The 27,259-nt window shown below is 34.7% G+C and overlaps 1 protein-coding gene across 2 annotated transcripts; it reads left to right on the forward strand.

Annotated features, from left to right (window-relative positions):
* LOC115444115 (sodium-dependent nutrient amino acid transporter 1) lies at nucleotides 1-27,084 on the forward strand. 2 transcript variants are annotated; one of them, XM_030169765.2, is made up of 10 exons: nucleotides 1-206; nucleotides 17,457-17,700; nucleotides 18,944-19,086; nucleotides 20,013-20,053; nucleotides 20,940-21,032; nucleotides 22,961-23,224; nucleotides 24,527-24,734; nucleotides 25,477-25,693; nucleotides 26,075-26,331; nucleotides 26,529-27,084. In XM_030169765.2, exons 1-10 carry the CDS (start codon nucleotides 123-125, stop codon nucleotides 26,991-26,993), a joined length of 2,016 nt encoding a protein of 671 aa, XP_030025625.1. In that variant the 5' UTR covers nucleotides 1-122; the 3' UTR covers nucleotides 26,994-27,084. The 2 variants fall into 2 exon arrangements, with proteins under 2 accessions (XP_030025625.1, XP_030025626.1); XM_030169766.2 differs by having other exon boundaries at nucleotides 32-220; nucleotides 26,529-27,005.
* The last annotated feature ends 175 nt before the right edge of the window (nucleotides 27,085-27,259 follow it).

Here is a 27,259-nt window from a genome sequence, read left to right on the forward strand (position 1 = left end):
CGCGCATCACTACCCACACACCTTCCTTAACGTTCAGTGTTACGTGCTAGGCGCATGCGCGCGATCGTCTATTTAACTCACTTTTTATTTCGCACCATACGAAACTATACGAAAATAATTATATGGCAGTGGGGACACAAACGTGTGGTGAATTCCTTTGTGATCGTGCTAACGGCTGCAGGGGAAGGACATCTTCAAATGGCTGGGTAATATGCTACAGGTTTTGACCTTGTTCTGTTTGCAGTGTTAATCTGTTATTGTCGAGGCTTAGCCGCTGTGAAGAGCGAGTTTTTATTACGTATTTACCTTATAAACTGTTTTTAGTACGTTTGTCAAGTAGCTATATTTTAGTTAATTTTGTTTGTTGATTTTGAGCGCGCTCTAACGAATTTCTTGTGTTATTCTTGACGATACTAATACCGTCCGAATTTATTTTAATTATAATTAATTAAGCATTAATAAAATTATTTATATTTAAATAATGAACGTTTTAAAGTGTCTAAGAGTTTCTGTTGGTTTATTTTCATTCATATTTATCATTACCATTTCTGCGAATATTTGTATAAAAAATTACATTTACAATAGATACTTTCCCGGTTCAATACGTGGTTAAACGAACGATAAACCAAGTAGGAATTATCATTTCAGTTGTTATGACTGAAATTAATCTTTTTGTTGGTTGACGATGCAAACATTGTATTTTACGACTATGTTGATATCGCAGCTCAGTTTTACACAACAAAAAAAAACAATTAAGAAAAATAAATAAAAGCATGAATAAAGAAAACATTGGTGATCAGAATCATGTCTTTAGTTTTTTTTTTTTTATTTCGTTCACTGCGCCAGTGTACAACAAATATTATGTTAGGGACGTTTTTACAGAAGAAAATTGTGACTTTCTTTCTAAGAAGTCTACTTCTTTCATATATAAGATTCCGTCTGGGTAGGTAACATCGCAATGACTTTCGTATTTCTACCGCCAAACAGCAGTGTGCAGTCACTGTTGTGTTCCCGTTTGAAGGACATTGGAGCCAGTGAAACTGCTGGACAAAATAGGACTTAACATAACATGTCTCAGAATTGCGAGCGCAGTGGGATACCAAACAATACATTGTAATTCAAGGTGTTGGATGGTGTTTCTACTGTTCATGGGCGGTCATATTGCTTACTATTTTTTTTTTAGAGAAATACCTTGGTTTTGAATATTTTACACAACTTTTACTCACTAATTTTACTCGTGATACAATTTTCTCTTTGATTTTTTGAAATAATACGTTACCCATATTTATCTTGAATTCATTAAGTGACCTATTCATTCACAATTTCAATATTTTCATAAACTTTTAATACATAGGAAAATAGAAATACAAATTTTACATATTGTCACGTGATAACAACCAGACCTATTGTACCAAACCATTCTTCTGCTGACCTCTAATTAGGCTAATTAGACCTTTGATCATAGATCATTAAATACCATGCTGGCTTTATATGTATAAATACTATGTATCTTCGAATTTCTTATAGAAAACTCTAAATATTTGTTTTTATACAACCAGTTCTTATTCCACTCTAACGTCGCTCTTGGAAGAAGATCGTATCCGAACTCCGGTCCGATATTAGGCATAAAAACCCAATATTTTACCTGGCTCTGGCAGAGAGACTTATCGTACATACTGTCTGCGTAACTATTATATCACCAAGGAAGAAAAGCGAAGAAGCGAGGAAGGAACATAATTGGAAAGATAGAAGTGCGTATTCCAGCGCGGCGGGGTAATCGGATCTATTCCACGACGTTTTGGTAGTGTTCTATTCTTGCTAGGTTATACCTGCATAAAGGTGTAATAAAACTGATTCAATAAATTAATTTAATAGCTAAGGGGCCGTTTTAAATTCCTGATCAATTAAAGAATCTAGTCATAACAGCGCATTGCGAATGAATTCACAGCGAGACGGAGGTACTGCGCGTACATCCAATGTAATTAGACTGGTAATTTTATTTGACTACGATTGATACCAGAACCTTTAAATTGTGTACAGAAAATTTACTACACTATTCTAGTCTGCCTGCAAACTGTTTCTAATGATTTATAAGCAAATAAAAGTAACGTTTTACATCATTTTTCTTTTTTATATTCCTATTATAAATATTTTTTCTTTTTCTACGTAGCAAATACTTCTAACCGAAAATGTTATTGTCTAATTCAAGACATTAAACTATATAGTTAGTTCTGGACCGGATATCAGGGCCAAATATTTGCTCCAAAAGTACCCATTTGGTAATAAGTCGCTGTCTTATTTGAAAGGTCCGCGTGACAAGATATCGACATCGTCCTTAGATATTAATTCTAAAATAATATATTTACAGAAAATATGCTAATATTCGCAATAAAAACGTGCAAATCAGTATTTTACATGGATGTTTTACTATGTCACAGTATATTGAGCATCATAAGAGCGCAAAATTACGCGAAATTTTTGTATGACATTCTTCCCAATGTCTATTCTATATAATCTTGGAACTCTTTGTATCTAATAATTATTTATAACCATGTGACGGCATCAGGATGATTAAGAGCGGCCATTTTACATCAATTGTAAGTACAGTACTTAAGTAATCACTGTTCATTTTTCCTTATGTTAAAAGACTAACGATATATCAGCTTCGTTGGCTTAAAAGACTATTCCAATAATCAAAGTATAACTATACCATTTACTGGGATAAATAGTAGCTGATATGTCTATTCAGAAGCCGTTTCCATAAAAAAATAAAATACCTGAAATTATGTTTCGTACCTGTTTGTATGCAATTAAAAATCAAAGGCGACCTTATGTTTTGTGAAAATAAAAATAAAATAATATTATGTTCATTTTTATTAATGCTCATATCACTAAAATCATATAGCGTAATACTTACATATGAGAATATTATAATATTAAATAATCTTTCTTCTTACTCTATACATTTATAAATTCTAAAGGTAGTGAAAATGTTTGATTGTTCGTATGTTTAAAAGTGAATGCTGAAACAACTAAACGGATCTCGATTATATGTGGCACATCCGTAATAAATATCCTAAATTAAGACATAGGCTACGTTCTATCCCGATAATTTGCTCCCATTGTAAAGACAACCTATTTTTTAAATAGGGACGTTGACGTAGTACATTATTTTTGCGACTTGTTTTAGCAGGAAAGGCTTTTCACACTAGCAAAGCCGTTAACAACAACTACTATATCCATATTTATTTAAATGTCACTTTTCTTCGTAAAACTGAAGACTGAACGTCAAGATCCTTATGACGTAAAAATTAATATAAAATGCATATTATTAATTACCAGGCAAAAACAACAATGACATTTTGCGCGATGAACCTTCTTTCGAGTACAAAATAGTATAGATATATCTGAAGGTCATCAAGTTATTTGAGAGATTAGAAAATGCAATTATTATATATACATGTTTGCGGATGTATATTTTACTGGAGGTAGGTCTCTCATATGTGAGAGTCTGTCTGGGTAGGTACCACCGCAATGTCTATTTCTGCCGCCAAGCACCAGTATATAGTCACTGTTGTGTTCCGGTGTGAAGGACATTGTAGCCAGTGTAACTACTGGACATAGTAAGACGTCATGTTTTAGGATGGCGAGCGCAGTAGAATACCAAACAATACTTTAGAATTCAAGGTGTTGGATGGTGTTTCTATTGTTTATGGGGGGTCGTACCACTTACCATCAGGCGACCGGCAAGCTCGTCTCGTCATTCAAAGCAATAAAAAATACTATAGTTGGCCTACGCTCTACAATTTACTACAACCGACCAAAAGTTGAAGCTAGTAACGGTTTACTGGGATATGGCTACCGCTCTTCGATCTGGGATGCGAATAGTGGTGTTGAATTTTTCAGTTCGGTATGAGCCCAGAGTCTCAAATTTGTGCCCGATATTGCGATAGGCTCGTCCCCTATGACATCATAGAACGAAATATGCATGGTGATTATATATATGGCGGAAGTGCACTAGTTGCGCTCCTGCCTACCCCTTCGGGTAAACCAACTGTGTATGCAACAAAAATAATATCTCCTCTGAACAACTTAAAACATTTGTCAGTCGAGTCTGTCTGCTCATACAACATTACTATATAATGATTACTTAGAATTAGGATTTTTACGACCAAAAGTTACTCTTTATCTAACGCGGTTAAGTAATACTTGAAAACACGTTATATGCTATCACCTTAATTGCATTGAATGATAAAATAACTTGGTGAATAATTTAATTCAGTGCTGCCAAATTAGCGAGATGTTTTTTCATGTCAAATACTGTATAGACATACAATAATACATTAATTCTTTCTTCTTTCTATTGATAAATATAAATATCTTGACGATTGCGTCAAGATATTCATGCTTTATGGTTTGTCCGGGCTGTCAAAAATTGCTTACCAAATTTTTACTTTATTTCATGCCTATTAAAGTCGACCTTATAAGGTTGTCTGCGGCCGGTATCCATTGTCAATACACCCGTATGTTAGAAAGTAATCGTTGGCAATAGGACATACGTGAAATCAAACTAATACAGCGCATGATACATTCATAGCCAATGTGGAATGCGGATATTTGTAACCCGTTGAGTAACCGTGCTCAAATCGATCATGTAAATGCACAGTTCGATGACTTAGCAAATATGGAAATTCAAGCTTTCTTTTATGGAATACTAGCTGCGGCTCCAGCCAAAAGTTTTTTCGGAGTAAATATTTTTCTGGGATAAAAATGAGCACTCAAGAGTAATATAGCTTTTAGTGACTTAAATTCGAAATCGGTTTTGTAGTTCATAATATTCGCACGTTCAAACAAACTCTTCAGTTTATATATTAGTATACATAAATATAGGTAGACAATTTTCCTTGACTTTGTCGAAATGTGTGTCAGCGAAACCGGAGTATGACGGCGTCGCTGTAACATTTTGGAGAGTGAGACTGTCATTACTATTCATCTAGGTTTTGGTATTCAGTAGTCTCCTTTCATGGGCGGTGATGTCGTTTATCCACTTGAGATGATGCTTTTAAGACGGTTTCCTTACACATACATACATACATAACATCACGCATTTTATCCCCGAAGGGGTATGCAGAGGCGCAACTAGGGCACCCACTTTTCGCCAAGTATGTTCCGTCCCATGATGTGATAGGGGGCGAGCCTATCGCCATATCGGGCACAAATTCCAGACTCCGGGCTGATACTGAGCAGAAAAACCCAAATATCAATTTGCCCGACCCGGGATTCGAACCCAGGACCTCAGAGCGCTATTGTACCGGACGTGCAATACAACTACGCCACCGAGGCAGGTTTCCTTACACATGCACGGGAAATCGACTTCACTGCACTGAATCGTAACTTGAGTGGGGTCTAATAGAATGGCGACTGAAGAAACATGACTACCCCTAAGCAGTCGACCTAACAAAAAAAAGCGACGATAGCCTAGTTGGGTGTGGAACGGTCTGCCGAGACGAATGTCCGCAGGTTCAAATCCCAAGGGCACACACCTCTGACTTTTCTAAAAAATCATGTGTGTATTCTTTGTGAATTTATCCTTCGCTTTAACGGTGAAGGAAAACATCGTGAGGAAACCTGCACATCTGGAAGTTTCTCTATAGGAATTTCGAAGGTGTGTGAAGTCTACCAATCCGCACTAGGCCTTCGTGGTGGACTAAGGTCTAATCCCTCTCAGTAGTAGAGGAGGCCCGTGCTCAGCAGTGGGCAAGTATATTATAATACAGGGCTGATATTATTATTATTATTAGTCGACATAACTATGCCGCCATATTGGAACCGGATATACATAGGCTGATCCGGGAACGAGATACACTTACGTGGGCCACTATGGCGGGTTTTAACACTTTGTGTACGGTGGTCGCTATCCGGGCGGATATAAAATATATCCTATCACCAGAAGGACACCTACTATCAGCTGTAAAAAACCAGTAGTACAACGAGTTTCCTAAAAAGTCCTCTTAAAATAAACATCTTGAGCGTTTGCGTCACTTCTGCTGTATGAAGCCACATTGAAAATATTAACTTACATTTTAATTTCCTCTTTATTTTAAATTCTGTGTTTCCCAAATTACGATTGGTAACTGTAGTATACTCCATTGGTTAATCTTATCCCACGGCGAACGAAATGTGTTTACACGTGTTGCAATAAGGACTGTTTAGTTTTAACTTCCAAATTGTTTGCGTGGCGTTAATCCTTAATAGACAACCTAATGGCGAGAAAAAGTGGTAAAGAAATTTGAAATCTAAAATTCGGGAATAAAGACTATCAGCGGACTGCCTATGTATCTAAAATTTATTAGCAATCGGGCTTCTGAACAGAAGGGTTAAAAAGAAAGCATCATTAGTGTTCCGTCAATCTGTATGTTTAGAACGTGGTAAAAAAAAAACACGACATGACTCCTTGTTGCTATATTGAAATTTGTTGAGAGCCCAACACATGAATAACGCATTGATTTCTCGTTCACGAACATTAAAATTAACCGAAATCGACTTACTACTACTATACTAGTATTCAATTTTCAAATTTCGTTGTATTATAGATCGTCAGCTTCTTTACAATGCACAGAACATAATTGATAATTATAAGCGATACTCTACAGTTGCTTAAAAACTGCCTAATTATTATTCATCAAACAGGAAAATGTTCAAACGGAATTTAAAGTCAATTTTTAAAACTGTTATTTTATTTTGAATTTGGTATAGTTATCTACGTGAATTATTTAACCAGTTTTCCTTTTAATTAGTCCGTTTCAAACGTTAAGTTCTTAAATGTTTAATTAACCCCAGTAATAACACTTATTAAAGTTTGTAGCAATTACTTTAATATATTCGAATGAATTTTTCGAATTTGTACCAATCGGTCTCCATTACACTGGTCATAAAAATGGGTCACATAATTATGCGGGCCTTTGGTTTGGTTGCCAGGACGTATTTTGGTTCGCATATGGACAAACGCGTGATCTTTTTAGCACGATTTTGCCAGACTAAAACCTTATTCGGTATAACAATGTATAGTCGTAACACGGCCGCGTTATGTTATCTTCGTGAAATTAGTGTGGAATTATATTCTAATATACGCCAAAGATGCGTGTTTTCAAGCGTGTTTGATAAAATATGTAACTTAGACTTGGGTTTATGTCCAAAATATAAGCTTAGTTTAGCTTAGCTCGCAATCCTGAGAACCTTACACATATAAAATAGCTTAGTAATATAGTTAGCGGTTTTAGTTATGGAAGCTAAACTAACTTAGGTCTTGGTCTCCAACCGGCCGCCTATCTGATGTAAAATGAACGACGAATCCTGGTACCGTACCCAAAACGCCTTTCTACAATCATTAACGCTAACAGAAAACATAAATATATGTTATGGAATTGCCATGCGAGAAGTCCGTCATTGGAATATGTCTCCTGTATCTTTTTAGTTTTCTATTTTAGTAAGGGGTCATGGCTTCTACTCGTGGTCCTTATTCTTTTTGTCACACGTAATTTTGACAGTACATAACAAGAAACGCACCACGTCGCGTTTATGATGAGAGAAATTGACAAACAAGTGACAAATACACCGTCATTGATTTTAATTTAGTCGTACTCAGCCTTTTCTTCTACAAAGACATCTAAGCTATGGCACCTCGGATTACAATGGATCACCTAAAGTGTCAAAAAACATTAAAAAAAAATCTTTTTATATTCTATATTTATATTAGTATTCACAATTAACCGGATGATTTTATTCTTTTGACAATGTTTTAGTTTTTCGTCAGATATTTTAATTACCAGTCACGTGAAAAGGCTCGGCGAGCTACAAGTGAAATATAAGTACGCTAAATCATTTTTTGTATTTTTTTATTAGTTTTAATTACGAGAGGAGCTTCCGATCGCTTGATGGTAAGCGATATGACCGCCCATAAACAGTAGAAACACCATTCAACACCTTCAATTGCATAGTATTGTTTGGTATTCTACTGCGCTAGCCATCCGGAGACGTGAGATGTTAAGTATCATCATGTCCAGTAGTTACACTGGCTACAATGTCCTTTAAACCGGAAATCAATAGTGACTACACACTGATGCTTAGCGGCAGAAATAGACATTGCGGTGGTACCTACCCAGGCGGACTCACATAAAAGAAATCTACCACAAGTATTTAGCTAGAGACTTTTAATTAAATACCACGAAAACAAATTAATTACCTTGTGTATTGTTATACATATATTTGAAATATAATGTTATAGGAAATTAGTTAACTGATTGGATAATATTCCACACGGTGAGCGCATAATCTATATAATTATTCAAGTATATTTCTGTTGAGAAACTGCTGAACGGATTGGGATGAGATTTGCCAAACGGGTAGAATATGTGCCGGATTAACACATAGACTTTTATGATGGGATGCTCCCATGGGAAATAATAGAGCTATTTATAATTTTTATAAAATAGATGGCGTTGGTGTCGCCCTATGAATCGTGATAAGGACTTTTGTAGGTGAAAAAGGTTCACGCGAGCGAAGCGGCAAGCTAGCTAGCTAATACCTAGTGTTATAATCTACTTAGACCTTCTCATAATACTGGCGCTCGTTCAATTACTTTTGACAAGTAGTAATTTCCCATGCCAGAATAATAAACGCGTATAAGCTCAAATAAAGATTAAAAATATATCGTACAATATAAGGAAATCTTGGCTATGATATCATGTCTTATAAATATTTACAATATCCTCGGACTCACGAGGACTTAGGTCATGATTTTATAAAAGACTAGCTTTTGCTCACGACTTCGCTCGCATGGAGGAGTTTTCCGGGATATTTTTTTTTACGACTTACTTGATTTTGTATCGTTATATTATGACCAAATTACACAAATAATTATAAATATATAGTAATAATAATAATATCAGCCCTATATATACTTGCCCACTGCTGAGCACGGGCCTCTACTACTGAGAGGGATTAGGCCTTAGTCTCCACCACGCTGGCCTAGTACGGATTGGTAGACTTCACACACCTTCGAAATTCCTATAGAGGAACTTCTCAGATGTGTAGGTTTCCTCACGATGTTTTCCTTCGCCGTTAAAGCAAACGATATATTCACAAAGAATACACACATGATTTAAGAAAAGTTAGAGGTGTGTTCCCTTAGGATTTGAACCCGCGGACATTCGTTTTGGCAGTCCATTCCACACCTAACTAGGCTATAGCCTATGTGTAATTCTGATGTATAACCAATATTACTGTAAAGTTTCATCCAAATCTGTTCATTAGTTATTTCGTGAAAAAGGAACAAATATACATCCATCCTCACAAATTAAAATATTAGTAGGATTACCTAAGTAGTTAAGAATTAACGGAAAATTTACCATTATCCCCAAAATGAATATGATGATTAATACACACACGCACACATCCGTACACTATTACGATTTTATCCACTAAAGAGGCGGAGGCGCAGCTAATGCCCCCATTTTTGCTATGTGTATTCCATCCCATGATGTTACAGGAGCAACCATCTCCAAATCGGACACTAATTCCAGACTTCGGGGTGACAATGAGTAAATCCAACACTGCTATACTTGACCCAGGATTCTAACATAAGACGATTAACTAATAAATCAATATAATAAAATTTATAAATCCTCCTAGTGCTATTGTTTAATGCGAAAGTTACTGAAGATATTTCAAAGTTTGTTACAAGTAAACGAAGAAATTGCCGGATACATTTTAATGAAACAAATGACAAATAAAAGCCACTGATTGATCAAAATAGCTAATCCAATATGTATTTTTGAAAGGCATTTATATCAAAACGCGCCAACCACAACAACATAATACGGTAAAAAATAAATATCGCTTCATAAATAGAGCGTTTGACGCACTCTAAATATTTCCCTAGCACCCAAGGGACAATTCTAATTCCTCTCAGGTCGGTGAGATGGTAAATCCGACATGACTGGAGAAAGATCAGGCGCAAAAGCAACAGCTTTACGTGCTTTCCGAGGCACGGGGGTATCACACCGCCAACTTCCTAACACCGAGCTGCGAATGAGTAATTTTTAAGATGGAAAAACCTATTCACAATTATTTTGGTCCGACCCGGGATTTCAACTAGGATTTGCTCGCGGCTCCGCCTGCATGTTGAAATTTTACTATGTACTTTTCCAGGATATAAAATAACCTATATCCTTTTTTGTTTAATTGCCTCTATGGCGTATTTGTATTACTGTATGACTGCAGTGCTGAGGTCTCGGATGCGATCCCCAGTTCGCGCAGTGATATGCAGTTCTTCTACTCAGTATTACACGGAGTTTGGTGTTTGTGCCCGATACGGTGCTAGGCTCGCTCTCCATCACATCATGGGACGGAATATGCACGGCGGAAAGTAAATGTAACAGTTACGCTTACCTACCTATTCGGGGATTAAAGGAAAGTGTATATCCTTGCCTTTGGTATTGCTTTGGTATCTTATTTCGAACTATACATCGTTACAATCAATTCAATAATTCATGTGTAGAAGTTAACAGAACTAATTTCGCATTTATAATAGTATGCATTAATAAAAAAAACAACACGTCGAATTGATAACCTCTTTAAAGTCGGCTAAAAATTAAAATAAAACAGTATTTCTGCAATTTTATCGTGCGTAATAAGTATATCTATCAACCTCGTCGAAAATGGGGCAAAGTAATAAACCAACGGAATACAGTAACACGCTCTTCCTAAACTAATTAACATACATTTAAAAATTGCCACGTTCATGGCAATATCGTGCGACGATGTGACATAGATATCATTTGCTATATTTGATTTTATACAGTATCCTACTTATATTATAAATGCGAAAGTTTGTGAGGATGGATGTATGTATTTATGTATGTATGTATGTATGTATGTATGTATGTATGTATGTATGTTTGTTCCTCTTTCACGAAAAAACTACTGAACGGATTTGAATGAAACTTTACAATAATATTGGTTATGCATCATAATAACACATAGGCTACAATTTATAATGATTTTGTGTAATTTGGTTGATTCATGTCAAGGAAGTCGGAAAAAAAATGCTATTTTGGCGAACGCAGCCTAAATCGTTGGAGTTAGACAAAGATGATGTGATCGTTTATCTTAAATAGTTCTAAATAAAAGTTCGCGACAACATATATCTATTTATGTGGAAGCCACTATGACCAAAATAGTGAGCCATATATATAATTAAATCGGATACGTTTTAGCGGGACTTTTATCCCGGAAAACTCCTTCACGCGGGCGAAGCCGCGAATATATCTAGATATATAGATATCTATATATATAATATCTCTGTAAATAAAACAAAATTGAACAATTGAATGAATTTGAACAATTTGATAGTAATTTATAAGGTTGCACGAAATCTCTAGATGCAGGTTTACGACAAGTCGGTATTTAAATCTTTATAATAATAATATTAGCCATGTATGTTTTGTTTCCCGGATATATAGAAATACTCTATCCCGGGTCTTTTCCGGAGTCTCAAACTATCTCCATATCCAATTTTATCAAAATCCGCTTGATAGTTGTTGAGTTAATCGCTTTCAGTCAAGCAGACAGGTGTAGCTGGGGTCTTAGTTATATAATATATTTTTTAGATTTTTTTAAGGTCAAGTCCGTCACACATGATTGGTGCATAAGTTTAACGGTTTACATACTTTCCTTGCCGGCCACGGACCTCCTTTATGACTGACAGGATTTGGACGTCAGTCGGCCACGCTGGCCAAGTGCGAGTTGGTAGACTCACATATCCTCGAAATTACTGCATATCTCAAGTATGCAGTATATGTCACAATTTTTCCTCCACCGTTAAAGCAAGCGATAATTCACAAATAATACTCACATAACTTAAGGTTGACTGGTAGAGAATGCCCATGGCATTAAGTCCGCCTGTATACTTTTGTATATAAAGTGCTAAATAAATAAATAAATAACTTTATAAAATTCAAAGGTACGTCCTTGGGTTTTAAACCAAACCTGAAATTTTTAGGGGAGGCCTATATTCAACAGTGGATATACTGTACACCTCTAGTAGGCACAATTAGCCACAAAAGTAGCTAAACTCAAAAAAATCAAAACGCTTCGCCACAATAACTTTATTCGAAATATTATTTTTTCCTTGATCTATTGTAACATAAACCATATATTTTTTTAAAATGAAGAAAAGACGATTTTCAATATGGACACAATAGTTTAAAAACGATTTAAATTTTTGAATTTATTCAGCTACTTTCGTGGCTGTACATAATGGGATGAAACTCCAATGTTTCAAGATATAGTATAATAATATTTACGGTTATAGTTGATAGTTCAAAGTTCTGCATGAAGTACTTTATTATGACACTTTATTTTGGGTATATTTATCACGTCATTTATTTATATAAAAAGTAAGTCTTTCGCCAGTGAAAAGACAATCCTAGTAAAAAACAGTTCAAATTCCTACCAGGAACCGGCAAAGCTTATTAAATTCCCAAAACATCCAACAGTCCATTCAAATTTAAATTTCAACTATATATTTCAACCAATTAATTCAATTTAACCTTTAATTCAACCGTTCAATTAAATTGCTGTCATATAAACACAGCAATCGAGTTTCGCACACCGCATTCATAAAGTCAGTTTAACAAACAGCTTTGTCGCGTTTTTGCGGTCTATGTAAACACGCCATTATAGTTCACTATTGAATGTTATGAATGCCTGATTGCACCGAATGCTTCGCGTCGTATTGTCACCAATGCCGCATACCTTTGATATACAATCAATGTCTATGTTGAACTTACGAAAGAATTGCTTCGTGAATTTGAGTAATTCAAAATTGAACGTTGTCGCAAACGCCTAAAGATTTTTTATGCATCAGTAATGTTAATGTTTGATGAACCAGACATCAAGCAAAATAAAAGAGGCCTTCGTACGTTGAAGGGTCAATATTTAAATACAACAAAGAATTTTGTAAATCAATTTGATAATTTGAATTATTTATTATTTAGAAATGTATACAAAATTAAATTGTTTATGCATGAAAATATTATGTAATAATTATTAATCCTTGTTTTATATACGCATTATAGGTTTTATAAGTCATTCATTGTTGAGTAAAGAGGCTATATTATAATAATATAATGTTACAATGAAGCCTCGTGAAAACCAGGAAAACGAGAGAAACTTCGCCTTTATTTTTTTTATTATAATTTCATTTTGTTTCGAAAAAGACAGATTTCAATACATCATACTTTTATTATTCCACCAGTGCTTGCGCTATACGACAGATCTGTAAGGCCCTGTATTCGAACCCGAATATGGTTATGTGATATTAGGTTTTTCTACATGATATCAGCCCGGAGTCCGGAATTTGTGCTCGATGTAGCGACAGGCTCGCCCCCTACCACATTATGCCAACACGCTTTACAAAAACTGGGTGTGCTGGTTGCACCTCTGCTTACCCCTTCAATAATAATGGTGTGATGTGCCTTTATTTGATTGAATAACCGATGAACTGACTAGTATGCTATAGGCATCAAGAAGCATTAATATTGACTCGATATTAACAAAGTCCTACTGTACAAGTCAACAGTATTACAAGCTAGAAGGCAGAATATGTTACAAAGGTCGACTGAAGACCTATCAGAGGTTACTGGCCGTACAAATGGGACCTAATGCGACAACCGACTTAAAATGTCAGTAGGATTAAAGACAGTCGAGGTTGAGGTCAGTAAGCTTTGGTGCCGTCAACTGTTCCAGTCACACTTCACAGCAGCGGCAACGTGCTGCTAAACTAAATAATATAATTGAACCCACTGTTATTTCACGGTTGACTAATTTAGTAATAAAATAAGCTGTTCCACATATATTAGAGACTTTATTTATTAACTTTACAACTATTAATTAATTTTATTTCAGTTATTTATATAATTATATTACGTTTTATACTTTCTATTCGGTCTTCCTTTTCGATTATTTGTTGTCTGGGTAACTTCTGGCCGCAATTCCAGTCTGCGAGTCTCTGCAAAACGTTTTTTATCCAAGAGCATTATACTATATACTATGACAAGTTTTTTAATACTAGATATTGCCGAAATCACCGATAAACGATAGAAGCTATAAATATAAGAAGAGTCTGGATAGGAGAGACTGCATTAATGGCGCAGTTGTATTAGAGTGCAAATGCAATGCTGAAGTCTCGGGTTCAATCCCGATAAGTGGTATTGGCTTTTTCTACTCAGTATCAGCTCGGAGTCCCGAATTTGTATCGGATATAGCAATAGGCTCGCCGCCTATCACATCATGGGTTGGAGATAGAAGGGAAGGAAAACGAGGAAACGTAATACGCACGGTGAAATGTGGGTGTACTAGTTGTGCCTCTGCCTAACTCTGAGGCAAAGGCACTATATTTATTTAGCAGAAAAAATTGGTTATACAAAAATAATCTTTAAATGATTCTCATGACATCCAACAAAACGGGAACAGTGGTGTACCTAAGTGGATGGAAACTGATGACGTTGGGCTTGGCCAGCGCTTTCACAAAATATTGGAAATAGAAACTAGTTTAATAACTGCTGTTGTCAACAAAAACCCAATAATGATGCATGTTAGGAAGATTGCGTGCTACTATCAATTCATGTCATACGTTTTCATTTCCTAATAGTTACGGTTCGACGTTACAAACACAATCACTATTATATATCATATATTTTTTTGGTTTACGAGATAGAGCAGTTGCTCGCCTGATCATAAACAATGCTACATCACACAGAGCTTTGAATTATAGTTAGGGGGCCCTATTCCGTCTACTGGAACATGTCAGTCTTTTAGCAATTACGGGCGTTCTAATCGAAGGACAGCTTAAATAGCTGCTTAAGTAAAAAAATCAAAAAATCCCCTATTTATCTATACGACTTTTAACGCTGTCCTTTAATTAGAAAGCATATAAATGCAAAATGACGTAGACGGTAAAGGGCGCCCTGACTACAGAAATTCGCAAAGCAAAGCAAATCATGGAACATCAGATAGTATTTGTTTTAAACGCCTTATGATTACACCGGCTATAAAGCCCTTTAAAATCGAACAACAGTAGTACCAAGCTAAAAAATATATTATTTTTATATGACATTATTTTTCATTTACTTTGCTCGAAAATTATTTATCCCCAAATCTAATTATATCGCTTACAAATGTATTACTAAAGTCAGTAAGAAAAAAACTACAAAAACCACTTTGCATATTTAGAAATGTCACAGTCTAAATATTTTCAACTCTAACGAAATATTAAAAGGAATCAAATTAAGAATGTACTGCGAAATGCATACGACATAACTAATTGTAGACTTTCCGAATTTGGACGTTGTAATATATACTTATTTATACTAATATTATAAGGCTGAAGAGTTTGTTTGATCGCGCTAATCTCATCATTACTAAATCGATTTTTTTTTTCACTTATAGGAAGCTACATTACTTCTAAGTACTGTCGGCTAATTTTTATCGCGGAAAAACTTATTCACACTGGCAGTGCTGCGAGAAAAATCTAGTACAATAAAAATATATTGTGTTTGTATAATATAACATGATAGATAAACCCTAACCGTTAAAGTAAATACCGTAAAACTTGGCACATTGAAGCGTTTTCTCTCAAATAAAGTTTTCATATTTTTTTGCAATATCTTATCCCTAGACGATGATGCAGCGAATCAACTGCTATACCAATATACGTATTCAATTGTAAAGTAAGATGTCTGCATCCACGCAGACATAGACGCGGTATTAAGCTAGTCTGTTACGTAATATTTATTGCTGAGGTTCACAAAGCGAATGTTTTGCGCCAGTGAGCCGGAGACTACGTTTTTTTTTCCGGAATGTCCGTCACGGTCCACTGTTTCGGGATAAACGAAAGTTATAAATAAAATACTATTCATACATATTTAAATATAGAATTTCTTTAAATAATAATATTTTTAGATGTAACTACGTAATATTTTTATTTAAATATACGTTTTTTTTTTGGTCTAATATTTCGATCGTCATGACAATTTATACGTAAAATAAATTATAGCTTTGGCTTATTATTACAAGGTTTTATTTTTTATACTAATTGTATTATATGCGATTGATCACATAAGTCTATGACTTTTCAGTAAAAAAATCTAATAATCCCGAAGGATAAATAAACGAGAATCATAAATTATTGCCTGTCTAGTTTTTACTAACATCTCAAAATGGACCTAGGACCGTGTAATAGTAAACCCACTATTTATAATTCGTTTGTTTATGCTTAATCTTATGAATCAATTATATCTTACGAATTAATTTTGTATGTTTATTGAAAAATGAGCCCTTCATCAAATAAATTATTAGTTTTATTTTACTGGCGTCTCCTTTGCGTGATTTCATTTAGTTTCAGGATTCAATTTTGACCCATTCCCATCACGCAATAATATGTCTAATACCTAACTAAATGAAAACAAATACCGCAGTTTCTATCTTAAAACCACGTCATTCATAATTACGGCCAAAGTCCCATATAACTATAGAATATAAAATTGACTGCCTCTGTGATATAGTTGTATAATATATGCGGTATGACACGTTTCCGAGGTCCTAGGTTCAAATCGTAGGTCGAGCAAAGTGATATTTTCTGCAGGATCAGCCTGGAGTCTAAAATTTAAGCCCGGTAACCCGGGACGGAACACAAATGGTGAAACCGGGTGACACAGTTACACTTCTGTCTGCTCCTTCCGGGATGTAAGGAGTATTTTGTGTTATATTTTCAATTTTGCTTTGCTGATGGTGTTTATAGCGACCACCGTACACAAAGTGTTAAAACCCGCCATATTGGCCCACGTAAGTGTCGCGTTCCGAGATCATCCTGTATAATAATAATAATAATAATATCAGCCCTGTATTATATACTTGCCCACTGCTGAGCACGGGCCTCCTCTACTACTGAGAGGGATTAGGCCTTAGTCCACCACGCTGGCCTAGTGCGAATTGGTAGACTTCACAAACCTTCGAAATTCCTATAGAGAACTTCTCAGATGTGCAGGTTTCCTCACGATGTTTTCCTTCACCGTTAAAGCGAACGATAAATTCACAAAGAATACACACATGATTTTTTAGAAAAGTCAGAGGTGTGTGCCTTTGGGATTTGAACCTGCGGACATTCGTCTCGGCAGTCCGTTCCACATCCAACTAGGCTATCACCGCTCTTCTGTATCCTGTATATATCCGGTTTTAAATAAGCCGGCATAATTGTGTTGACGGACGAGAGACAATTACCCCTAGGTAGTTTAATTTTATACGATCCCACTCAACTACCATCAGGTGCAGTGTATTCACTTTGTCGTGATCATATAAAACATACCACTACTTATACCAATCCTCTTTCATTGCAGACAATAAGATCAACATGGGACCTGATCAAAACCCAACTATGCACGATATCGTTGTCACTAACGCTGTTCAACTCGGTCCGTCTGCCTCGAGAGGCGTTCAAGCATGGGGCTGTGCCGTACCTGGTGGTGTACACATTTTGGCTGCTGGTTGTCGGTTTGCCGACGACGCTGCTGCAGTTGGCGATGGGGCAGCTGAGCCAGCAAGATCCTGTTGGGGTGTGGAGAGCTGTGCCTATATTGAGGGGTGAGTTTCAAAGGTACTATTGATTTAAATTCTATAAAGAAGTTTAAATGGTTATAAGTAAATTCGTTTATGTCTTAATTGTTTTAAAAAGTATGAGATCGGTGAACAAGCTACTGAAAATAATGCTACCTATCAAATCATAGGTTTTGGTGACACTTCCACACTAAAGTTACGATAAAACATTGCAGAATATTATTATATTAAATCCTTTGAAATACCTTGCAGAACTAAACTAAATCCAGAAATAAACTCTGTCTTCATTTACTTTAAAATCTTAGAATTGCTCCACCTTAAATATCATAAAAACTTTTTAAAATCTTCTGTGTAATTTTCAATGAAATATTATTCGACATTATTTCCAGTGTTAAAATAACACACAAAACTATTAAGACAAATAATGTAGGCGTTTTCAACTTCTTCTGCGTAGCTCTCCTTTAACATCCTGCATTTGTTGTGGCATTGAACTCTTTTCATTCAGTTCAATCAGGCAATCTTCTTTATGTCGTCTTTCTTTCCGGGATTTTTTTGCCATGGCTTCCATTCCAGAAGATGTCTTTACTAAGACTTACATTTCCGAGCGGCATGTCCAACCCACTGCCATTTTAGACATCTGTGACTTTCCTTTATCCAATCAAAGTAAAATCCTTCCTTCCTCTATTACAAGAGAATAAACTCTAGCGAAATATAGGCATGATAGATCCTTGAAAAGGGAGACGAGGTGATACTATTTATTAATAGATAATAACATATAAAGCTTCTCATACTAATATAAAATTCACAGAAAATCTTCTTTGCTCTGAAAGTGGAATGAAATCCGATTATAATAAGTTGGATGAGGTATACGATACGTCGACCTAGATATTATTCAAAACTTATCGAGTAAAATATTATTATATTATATCATACATTTTGAAATTGAACACTTTATATCGATGAGGATTTATATCTTGTTGAAAAATACAATAAAGTTCATAATAGTTAAGTATAGAAAACGTAGATAAAGATAAAGCTATAGATAAAGGCGTGATTATAGCACTTACACTTCTCCGAACTATATATCCAATGATGTGACAGGGAACAATATTGAAAACAAAATCAAATCTCCAAAATTATTTTTTCGATTAAAACATTACACCGATTTCATTAACCAATGTGACAATCAACCCTAAAAACAGAAATAAAAAGATCATTTTCCTATACTACAAACCACAATCATCACGATTCATATATGTTTCATTTCCAGGAGTCGGCCATTTGAAAGTGATAACTACATTTCTATGCTGCGTTTATTATATGATATATGGGGCTCTGTCATTGGCGTACCTTATATGGATAAGTAAAGGTACATTCCCACTGAAAGATTGCACCAAGCTGCATTTGACACCGGTGAGTGACTTAGCATTTTTTTATTGCCTTAGTAGGCGAGCAAGCGGTCCGCCTTATGGTAAGCAGCATCCGCCGCCATGGACTAGAGCAATGCAAGAAGCACAAGCCGTCGCCTACACTAAATATAAATCAAATTACAGCTCTACTGATATTATAAATGCGTAAGGTGTTCCAGTGTTGGTAATATGGACGTAGAAACTGCTGAATTTTGATGTCTTACTTGGCAAAGTTAGAGATATAATCAATAACTTTGCCAAAGTTAAACACTAACAAAACAGCTTGAATTCTGTACATCAAAATATGTACACAATAAAGATACAAAATGATTTTTCTCTTTAATAAAGTAGTCGTTCGTAACTATTGAAAATAACTATTAATAGTAAGAGATATGTTCTAATTGATTTTAAACGGATTAAACAATCAACATTAGAGAAATGACGTAGGTATGTTATCTAACACATTATACACTTACCGTTATTATCCTTTTTGTTCACAGTCCAATTTTTTTTAATTCTTTGAATGACGAGACGAGCTAGCTGTTTGCCTGATGGTTAACAATACGACCACCTATAAACATTAGAAACACCATCCAATACCTTGACTTACAAAGTATAGTTTGGTATTCCACTGCACTCGCCATCCTGAAACATGAGATGTTAAGTCTTATTATGTCCAGTAGTTACATTGCCTACAGTTAACAGCTTAGTATAGTAGTTTAAATTTATATTTGTTTCAATAAAACTGACTTACCACAGCACACAAAAGATTAAATAACGCATACATATGTTGGCGAGTCATTCCCACAGCTTGTTTGGTTAGGTTGACACAAAAATGGAACGATAAAGCTAACAATGACGTCACGAATATGTTAACAGAATGCGAACAAATATTTGCAGATGATATAATAACATTTTGCTTGTTTGCAGCACGGATATGAAAATAAGATGAACGCTTCAGAGTGTTTTAAGTGAGTAAATGTTTTTAATTTATGTAGAATATCCATTACTCTATTGCTGGCTGGTGTTTAATTGATTGTTTTAATTTTATCAATAAAAAACTGAAAACATCGATATTAATTTGTATTAAACGAGCAATCGTATTAGTTGATAAGCCAATGTTCTTAACTTAGTTTTTAATTATAGACTTACTTTAATAATATGTTTTGTGTGTAATTTTTTTTGAAATACTAAATTGTATGTAATTACCTATAATTATAATATAATTTTATCATAATACTATGATAGTATAAACAACCAGTTTGAAGTATAATAATTTCTTCATTTATACGTATTACCAAGAGTATCGTAAAATACACCTTATGTCAGTTACATTAGGAATCTTGAACAATATTGTGCAAACTGGGTTTACGATATAATAAACTATTTGCGCAATAATATTACGAGCACAACTAAAATAATGTAGTAATTTAATTAACTTTACGCAAGAAGTATTAAATAGTTTAAATATTATCCTGTGTTTCCTTATTTTATGAGAAACAAGAAAATAATAACCCTATATACTCAACTTTGCAAGATACTAACCTCGGTCATATTAGTTTAAATATTTCGATTTGATACAAATTATCTTTGTTTTACAACTTTGCCTGCGAGCTAAACTTATGAATTAATTAAAATCAATCAAATGGTAATTTTGTAACAATGAATAAAATAAAAATAAATTTTGTAACAATGTTTACTTTTATTTAGGTACAATTCTTTGATGTTATAATCCGATTTATTTCTTTCATATTCCAAATAACATTCCGTAAATTGACGATCAAAAATCACAAACAAAAGAAGTATTGTGACACACAATTTTTGTTACAAAACGTAATTTTAATAATTTTCTTACAGTTCTACGTTCCTGGCTCCATTCACTGAATATCCACAATATCTCAGCATAATGGCAATACTTATATTCATTCTATGGTTCTTCGTTCCCATTCTGTAAGTAATAAATATAATATTCCACATTATTGCAGACCATAAACAAGTTTTTGTACATTAATGAGGCGGTGTCGGACATAAACAATACAGATGCGTGTTTAAATAATTCATATTCTCAGCAGAATTGAACAAGAACGGCAATTTGAAACGATAGCTAATTTCAGGGTAATATTAGTCAAATTGTTTCGATGTTTTAATATCTTTTGTATTATATTATACAACTTTGCCTAGGTCACCTATAAACTCAACGTAGTTGGATATTTGCAGAACTCAACCGTTGCGAACTTCGCCTAATGTTAGTAGGTACTTGCGATACTTACAGTAATAGAGAATTTGTAGCTGAATTGATACAACATTAAAGTTTTTGCTGTAACATATGATTTAGAGAAACAAAGCAACTCTGCAACTAATACTGTTATCTTTCGTGCACATTTATAATAACAAAGATACGTAAAGTCAGGGGGCCCTATTCCGTCTACGAAGGTAAATCCGCCTTTTTGTAATTACGAGCGTTGTTATCGAAAGGCAGCTTTGATAGTTGTATAGGTTAATAGTTGATTTTATGATGCTCTAACCTGTACGGATATTGAAGCTGTCCATAGATAAGAACGCCCGTAATTGCAAAAAGACGGAATAGAACCCCTTGACCTTAATAAATGTTTAGCACTTCTTTAAACTTATTTTCATTGCCAAAAAACAATGTGCTAGCACTGCTTTATTCCGGGTTGAAGTACAACGTAACATAATAAATGTAATTACTAGACATTGTGAGACTTGTTATCTAATGTCTCAAGGTCGCTAATGCAATTCTTTACTGGTGGGTAGACCTCTCGTATGTGAGAGTCCGCCTGGGTAGGTACAGCCGAAATGTCTACTTCTGCCGCCAAGCATTAGTGTGAAGTCACTGTCGTGTTCCGGTTTGAAGGAGATTGTAGCCAATGTAACTACTGGGCCCTTATTCTGTATGATAGTGTAAACGCGTAACGTGGCCGTGTCATGTTATCTTCGAGAAATGTGCGTGGAATAGTATTCTGTAAGCCAAATTTCTATAGTCCTAAACATGATGCGTTGTGTTACGTGCTTGTTACGCACGGTTAAAATAACGTGCGGGATAGAGAATAAGGCCCCAGGACATAATAAGTCTTAAGATCTCATGTGTTAGGATGGCGAACGCAGTGAAATACCAAACAATACTTTATAATTCAAGGTGTTTGATGGTGTTTCTACTATTTATGGGCAGTCGTATCGCTTACCATCAGGCGAACGACAAGCTCGTCTCGTCATTCAAACAAGTAAAAAAATAATTAAAAATAGTAGTATCATGTACTACGTTGTAATTCATTGTATCGGGTAGTACCTATAATTACTGCCTATGGATTTAAATTACGTTTACCGAAATACCAGCAGTGGTTTGCTCAACTCTTCGTTGTAAAAAAAAAATTAAGAATGAACGTAGTTCAGCATTAGCTTCTAAAAGTATTTATCTGATTTTATATTTGCCAGTCGTTAGTATTTTTATAATAATCTCACAGTTTTTTCCTTATTTAATTATAAACCGACGCAAACAAAGTTATTTGTGGGAAAAAGATTATAGAAGTTGAATAGGTTGTTAAATTGTAAAGAAATAGAATATTTTTGTGTTTTTTATCTGCAAAAAACACAAATAAGCTATTGTTTCTAAATATTCAAGTTAAATAATTCAGTTTAGGATACACGAATAAAACTAATGAAAACTTTGTTTTATGTAGTTTAAAACTTTCCTGAAAGTATTAAAACTTGTTGCAATTATGTTATGGCTACATGGTTTAAACTGATACACACAAACACTTTTTTTTATTTTCAGACTCTAATATTCATTGTGCAAAAATGTAAAAACTTATATCAATGGTTCTTAACAGATCTAAACTATAAAATCTTTTCTTTTTCAGATTGTATCGACTTCGGAAAAGTTTGAAAGTCGCGCTCAGTGTATTAGCTCCATTAATCGTGGTTATCGCAATACTCCTCTGTACATTTCTGGCTGACAGTACACTATTGGATACAATGTTCGAATCGTGCGAGCAATGGTCACCTTTGTACCAGCCGTATATTTGGCACAGTGCGTTGGTACAAGCAATGCTATCCACTCAGATAACTGGCGGCTACTTGATCAGCGCTGGAGGAAGTGTTTACAGACATTCAGATGTGCGATGGTGAGAATAAATTTATTATTGGGATATTAATGTACATAGAAATGTTATAAAATGTCAGAGAGCTCTTTCCCGTCTATGGGGACATATCCGCTTTTTGCAATTATGGGCGTTCTAATTGAAGGACAGCTTTCGCAGGTGGTTTAGGTGAATAGGGGATTTCGGCTACTATACGGCTATCAAAGCTCTCCTTCGATTAGAACTACCGTAATTGACAACATTTAATTTTTTCAACATACTCAAATGTTTATATTTTATGAAACTAGATTTAAAATTATGAGACCCATATTTTTTCTTTTTTCGAAACTCAGATATTTTTATTCACGATTTTCACTTTGAAATTTTGTTTTATTCCAAAACGACGTAAGCACCAAATGACGTCATGTAAAAGGCTTTAGACGTAATGACCTTTGCTTTGCAATAAAAAAGATGTAAAGTTTTTTTGGTTTCTCTCTCTTTCTTTGAAAGTGACGGTTGTGTTGTACCTGTTGTAATATTGACATTTGACATTGACAGATGTCAGAGTCTTAGTTTTTTAAATAAATAGTAAGGTGGACCAAGGAACTACATAATTCAACCGTATGTGTGACGTCATCAAGCACTTTTCGGTTTTTAATTTTTTCCTTAGTAATTAAGTATTAAAAACATATAAAAAATACGTAATCGAACTCAGAATAGAAAAATTAAGAAACGGTATTTTTGTTTTAGGCACGTTTACATTTTGAAATGTTGTCAATTACAAAAAGACGGATTTGCCCCCGTAGACGGAATAGGGCCCCCTGATCTAATATAGTAAACTGTAGAGTGGCTATTAAAGTAAGTAGAAGATGGCTTTAGGCATGGCCCGGCAAACAAACCGTCTTATGCTATATGTCCACCATCCATAAAACCTGCAATATCAAACATTACTTACTAATTACCTTTCAATGAGGATAATGGAAGGGAGGGTAGTAATGATCATCTTAGAAACTTGAATCTTACTAATATTATAAAAGGGAAATTTTGTGAAAATATTTGGATGTATCTTAAAATTAAACACAGAAACAGCTGAATGGATTTGAGTGAAATTTGGCACACGGATAGACCACGTCCTGGATTAACAAATACTTTTTATTCTAGTAATTTTTTCACATGGCTAAAAATGAAATTGTTGACTTTTTTAAAAAGATTACATTTGCACTGGCAGTATCTATATTAAGCATGCTGTGTCGCGTTCCGTTTCGTAACATTTCACGTTTCAGCACTATTCAATACAGTTTTACTTCCATTGATGCATTTTGGTTAATAACAAAATATTTTTTCCAGGACCTCAGCGTCGGTAATAATGACAAATATATTCAGCGGATGGCTGTGGCTACTCATGTGGGAAGCGATAGGAGGGCACGATGCGAAGGATACAACTTTCATATCAATTCTAGTCGTAATTTATCAGTCCTCGGTATCAGGAAGGCGAACAAAGGAATGGCCGCTGCTTGCCTTTGGAATAATATTTTTATCTGGTATCGTTACTGTGGTAAGTCGGTCGTAACTTTTATTTGAGCCTATAAAACTGCTATCTGAAAACGTGGGTTGGTTAAATTTTAACAACAGTTATAATTGTCTTTAAAACAAATCGTAACAATTGTAAAACGGCAACAAAACGTAATTTGATGGTTATCATCTGTAATTATTTCGTTAGATTTACTCTTATTAAATTTGAGCGTGATAATGGAAAGGGTTGACTGTGAATGTTCATTACTGTTAATATTTATTTGACCCTGAAAACGTTAATTTGTGTATTCTTTTTTAAGTTAGTTCCAAACGTAAAGTACGTAATCACATGGTCTGTCTAGGTATCTACATTAGAAACAAAATTTTGATCCGATGTCCTTTCTCTGCTAATTGTTGCATTTCTGTTGAATTACTATATTTCTATTGATCACTTTTTTTTTGCTTGTGGCTCCGCTCGCATGAAAAAGTTATTCCTGGATAAAATGGAGCCTATATTTTAAGTTAGATCTCTAGCAATACATCATAGAAAACTGCATTTAAATACATGCAGTAGTTTTGTGTGATGCGAGTATAAACATACAGACAGCCAAAAAATCTATAACACTGCCTTTTTCATTTGTTCTGAGACCACTATTTTAGTTTTTCTTAAATAATAACCACAGACTTCTCCTGTTCGCCTGTTACAATCTTAGTACAATATGTAAAGACAGAATATTCACTTTGCTATTCGGTTATATTTTGAATATGATTCTAAATAATTTCAGATAATCCTTCTTCTCCCGGTATACGATAAACTTCATCGACTGACCGGTGATCATTGGAGACTGTTCGCAAGCGCATCATCAGCCGTTGGTACTGCTCTCACAGTAGCAGTGCTGGCCAGGGGATTGGAAGTTGCCACTGTGCTGGATGATCTTGTAGTGCCAGTACTGGCAGCGTTTACGGTTGCTGTGGAGGTGGTGGGGTTTGTGTACATATACGGTAAGAATTTCCTAATAATTTATCTATTGCTAGGTATTAAAGTTCTAATTCGTATATTGTGGTTTAAATTTCCATGATAGACAATAAGATTTTCGTATCTTACTTCTAGTTAATTTATAGTGATTTCTAATGTTTACGCCATTGTTAGACATCTAAATAAAACTAGTTTTCGGATTTTATCACGGTTTTTTATATCTGAATTGCCTTGTTTCGAATACTTCGCAGCCTTCATGGTCAAAGGACGGACTGAGGTGTTTGTCGCGCGTTACAATATCCACCAAAATTTTACAATTATGATATTAACTACAATTATATTAGAAGTATCCACGTGACCCACATGAAGTAATAAAAATAACTACAAACTTGTACTAATGATTTCAGGGTGGAGTAACTTAACAGTCGACATAGAATTCCTTACCGGTGTCAGATTACCCTGGTTCTGGATAGCGACGTGGTGGACAACGCCATTCTTAGTTCTCGGCGTGACTGGATGGTGGTTAAAGGCGTTGCTCCGCATGTCTTGGCTTCAGAACCAAACCCTGTGGGCTTTGGTTGGAGTTTTTATCGCTATAATAATTATAATGGCAGTTATGGCAGGCATTGCCGTTGCAAAGGAGGAGCAATATAATCTACTTTCGGTGAGTAATTAAACTCGTCTGAGAAATTTTAGTAAAGTTCCATCAAATATTTAAATTAATTTTATATTATACTTTATATTACTCTAATTAATTTTCGTGGCTAGACTGTAACATTTACGATATTACAGATATCATTGTACTCAACCAAAAATGTGTTTTTTTTTTATTTTTTTATACTAATTATAATTTTTTTGTAGAAAATTTCATCTGCCTTCAAATCATCACGTCTATGGGGACCAGAAGAGCCAATGGCACGCTACTTGTGGATGTCACAACGCTACGTCAACGATATCGCAGCCAAGGATAAAGAAACTCAGTTCGAACAAAATAATTATACCTCAGTAGTGTTTAGTAAAGACAACGAAAAGAAATACAACAACGAATGGACCAAAAATAAAGATAAATACCAAAGCAACATTAATTACTATACCAAAATTGATTTCACAAATAAAAATAACACAATACTTAAAGACAAATTAGATGTTTATACGAATCATACAATACCAAGAACACAATCAAAGAGTGTGGACGACAAATTTCGTTCGCCAAATATATGTATAGCCAAAGGGCAGCTAGGAGGACCCTTGAATTGTAATTGTAATAGACATTTCACATTAAATGTACCAGATCTTAGAAACAACGAAGTAACGACCAGTCTATGAAGACATTACAGCGAAAAAGTATCCTAGTCTACTAATTTATTGTTATATTTAATGTTACAGAACTAAATAAAAACCATGAACAACGAATGTATTTTGGAGTTCTCTTTGGTCCTACGAACCTTGTTAAATATTGGTATATTTTATATTATGCATAGTTCCTAAATCTTTTTTCTATTTATTTCGGACACAAACAGTCATTTACTAAATTAAAATACGATCTATGTAAATAAAATCTTGTAAATAGTAAATTGATAATAAAACTAATT

The sequence above is a fragment of the Manduca sexta genome, chromosome 24 (genome assembly GCF_014839805.1).
Source record: "Manduca sexta isolate Smith_Timp_Sample1 chromosome 24, JHU_Msex_v1.0, whole genome shotgun sequence".
Lineage (NCBI taxonomy): Eukaryota > Metazoa > Arthropoda > Insecta > Lepidoptera > Sphingidae > Manduca > Manduca sexta.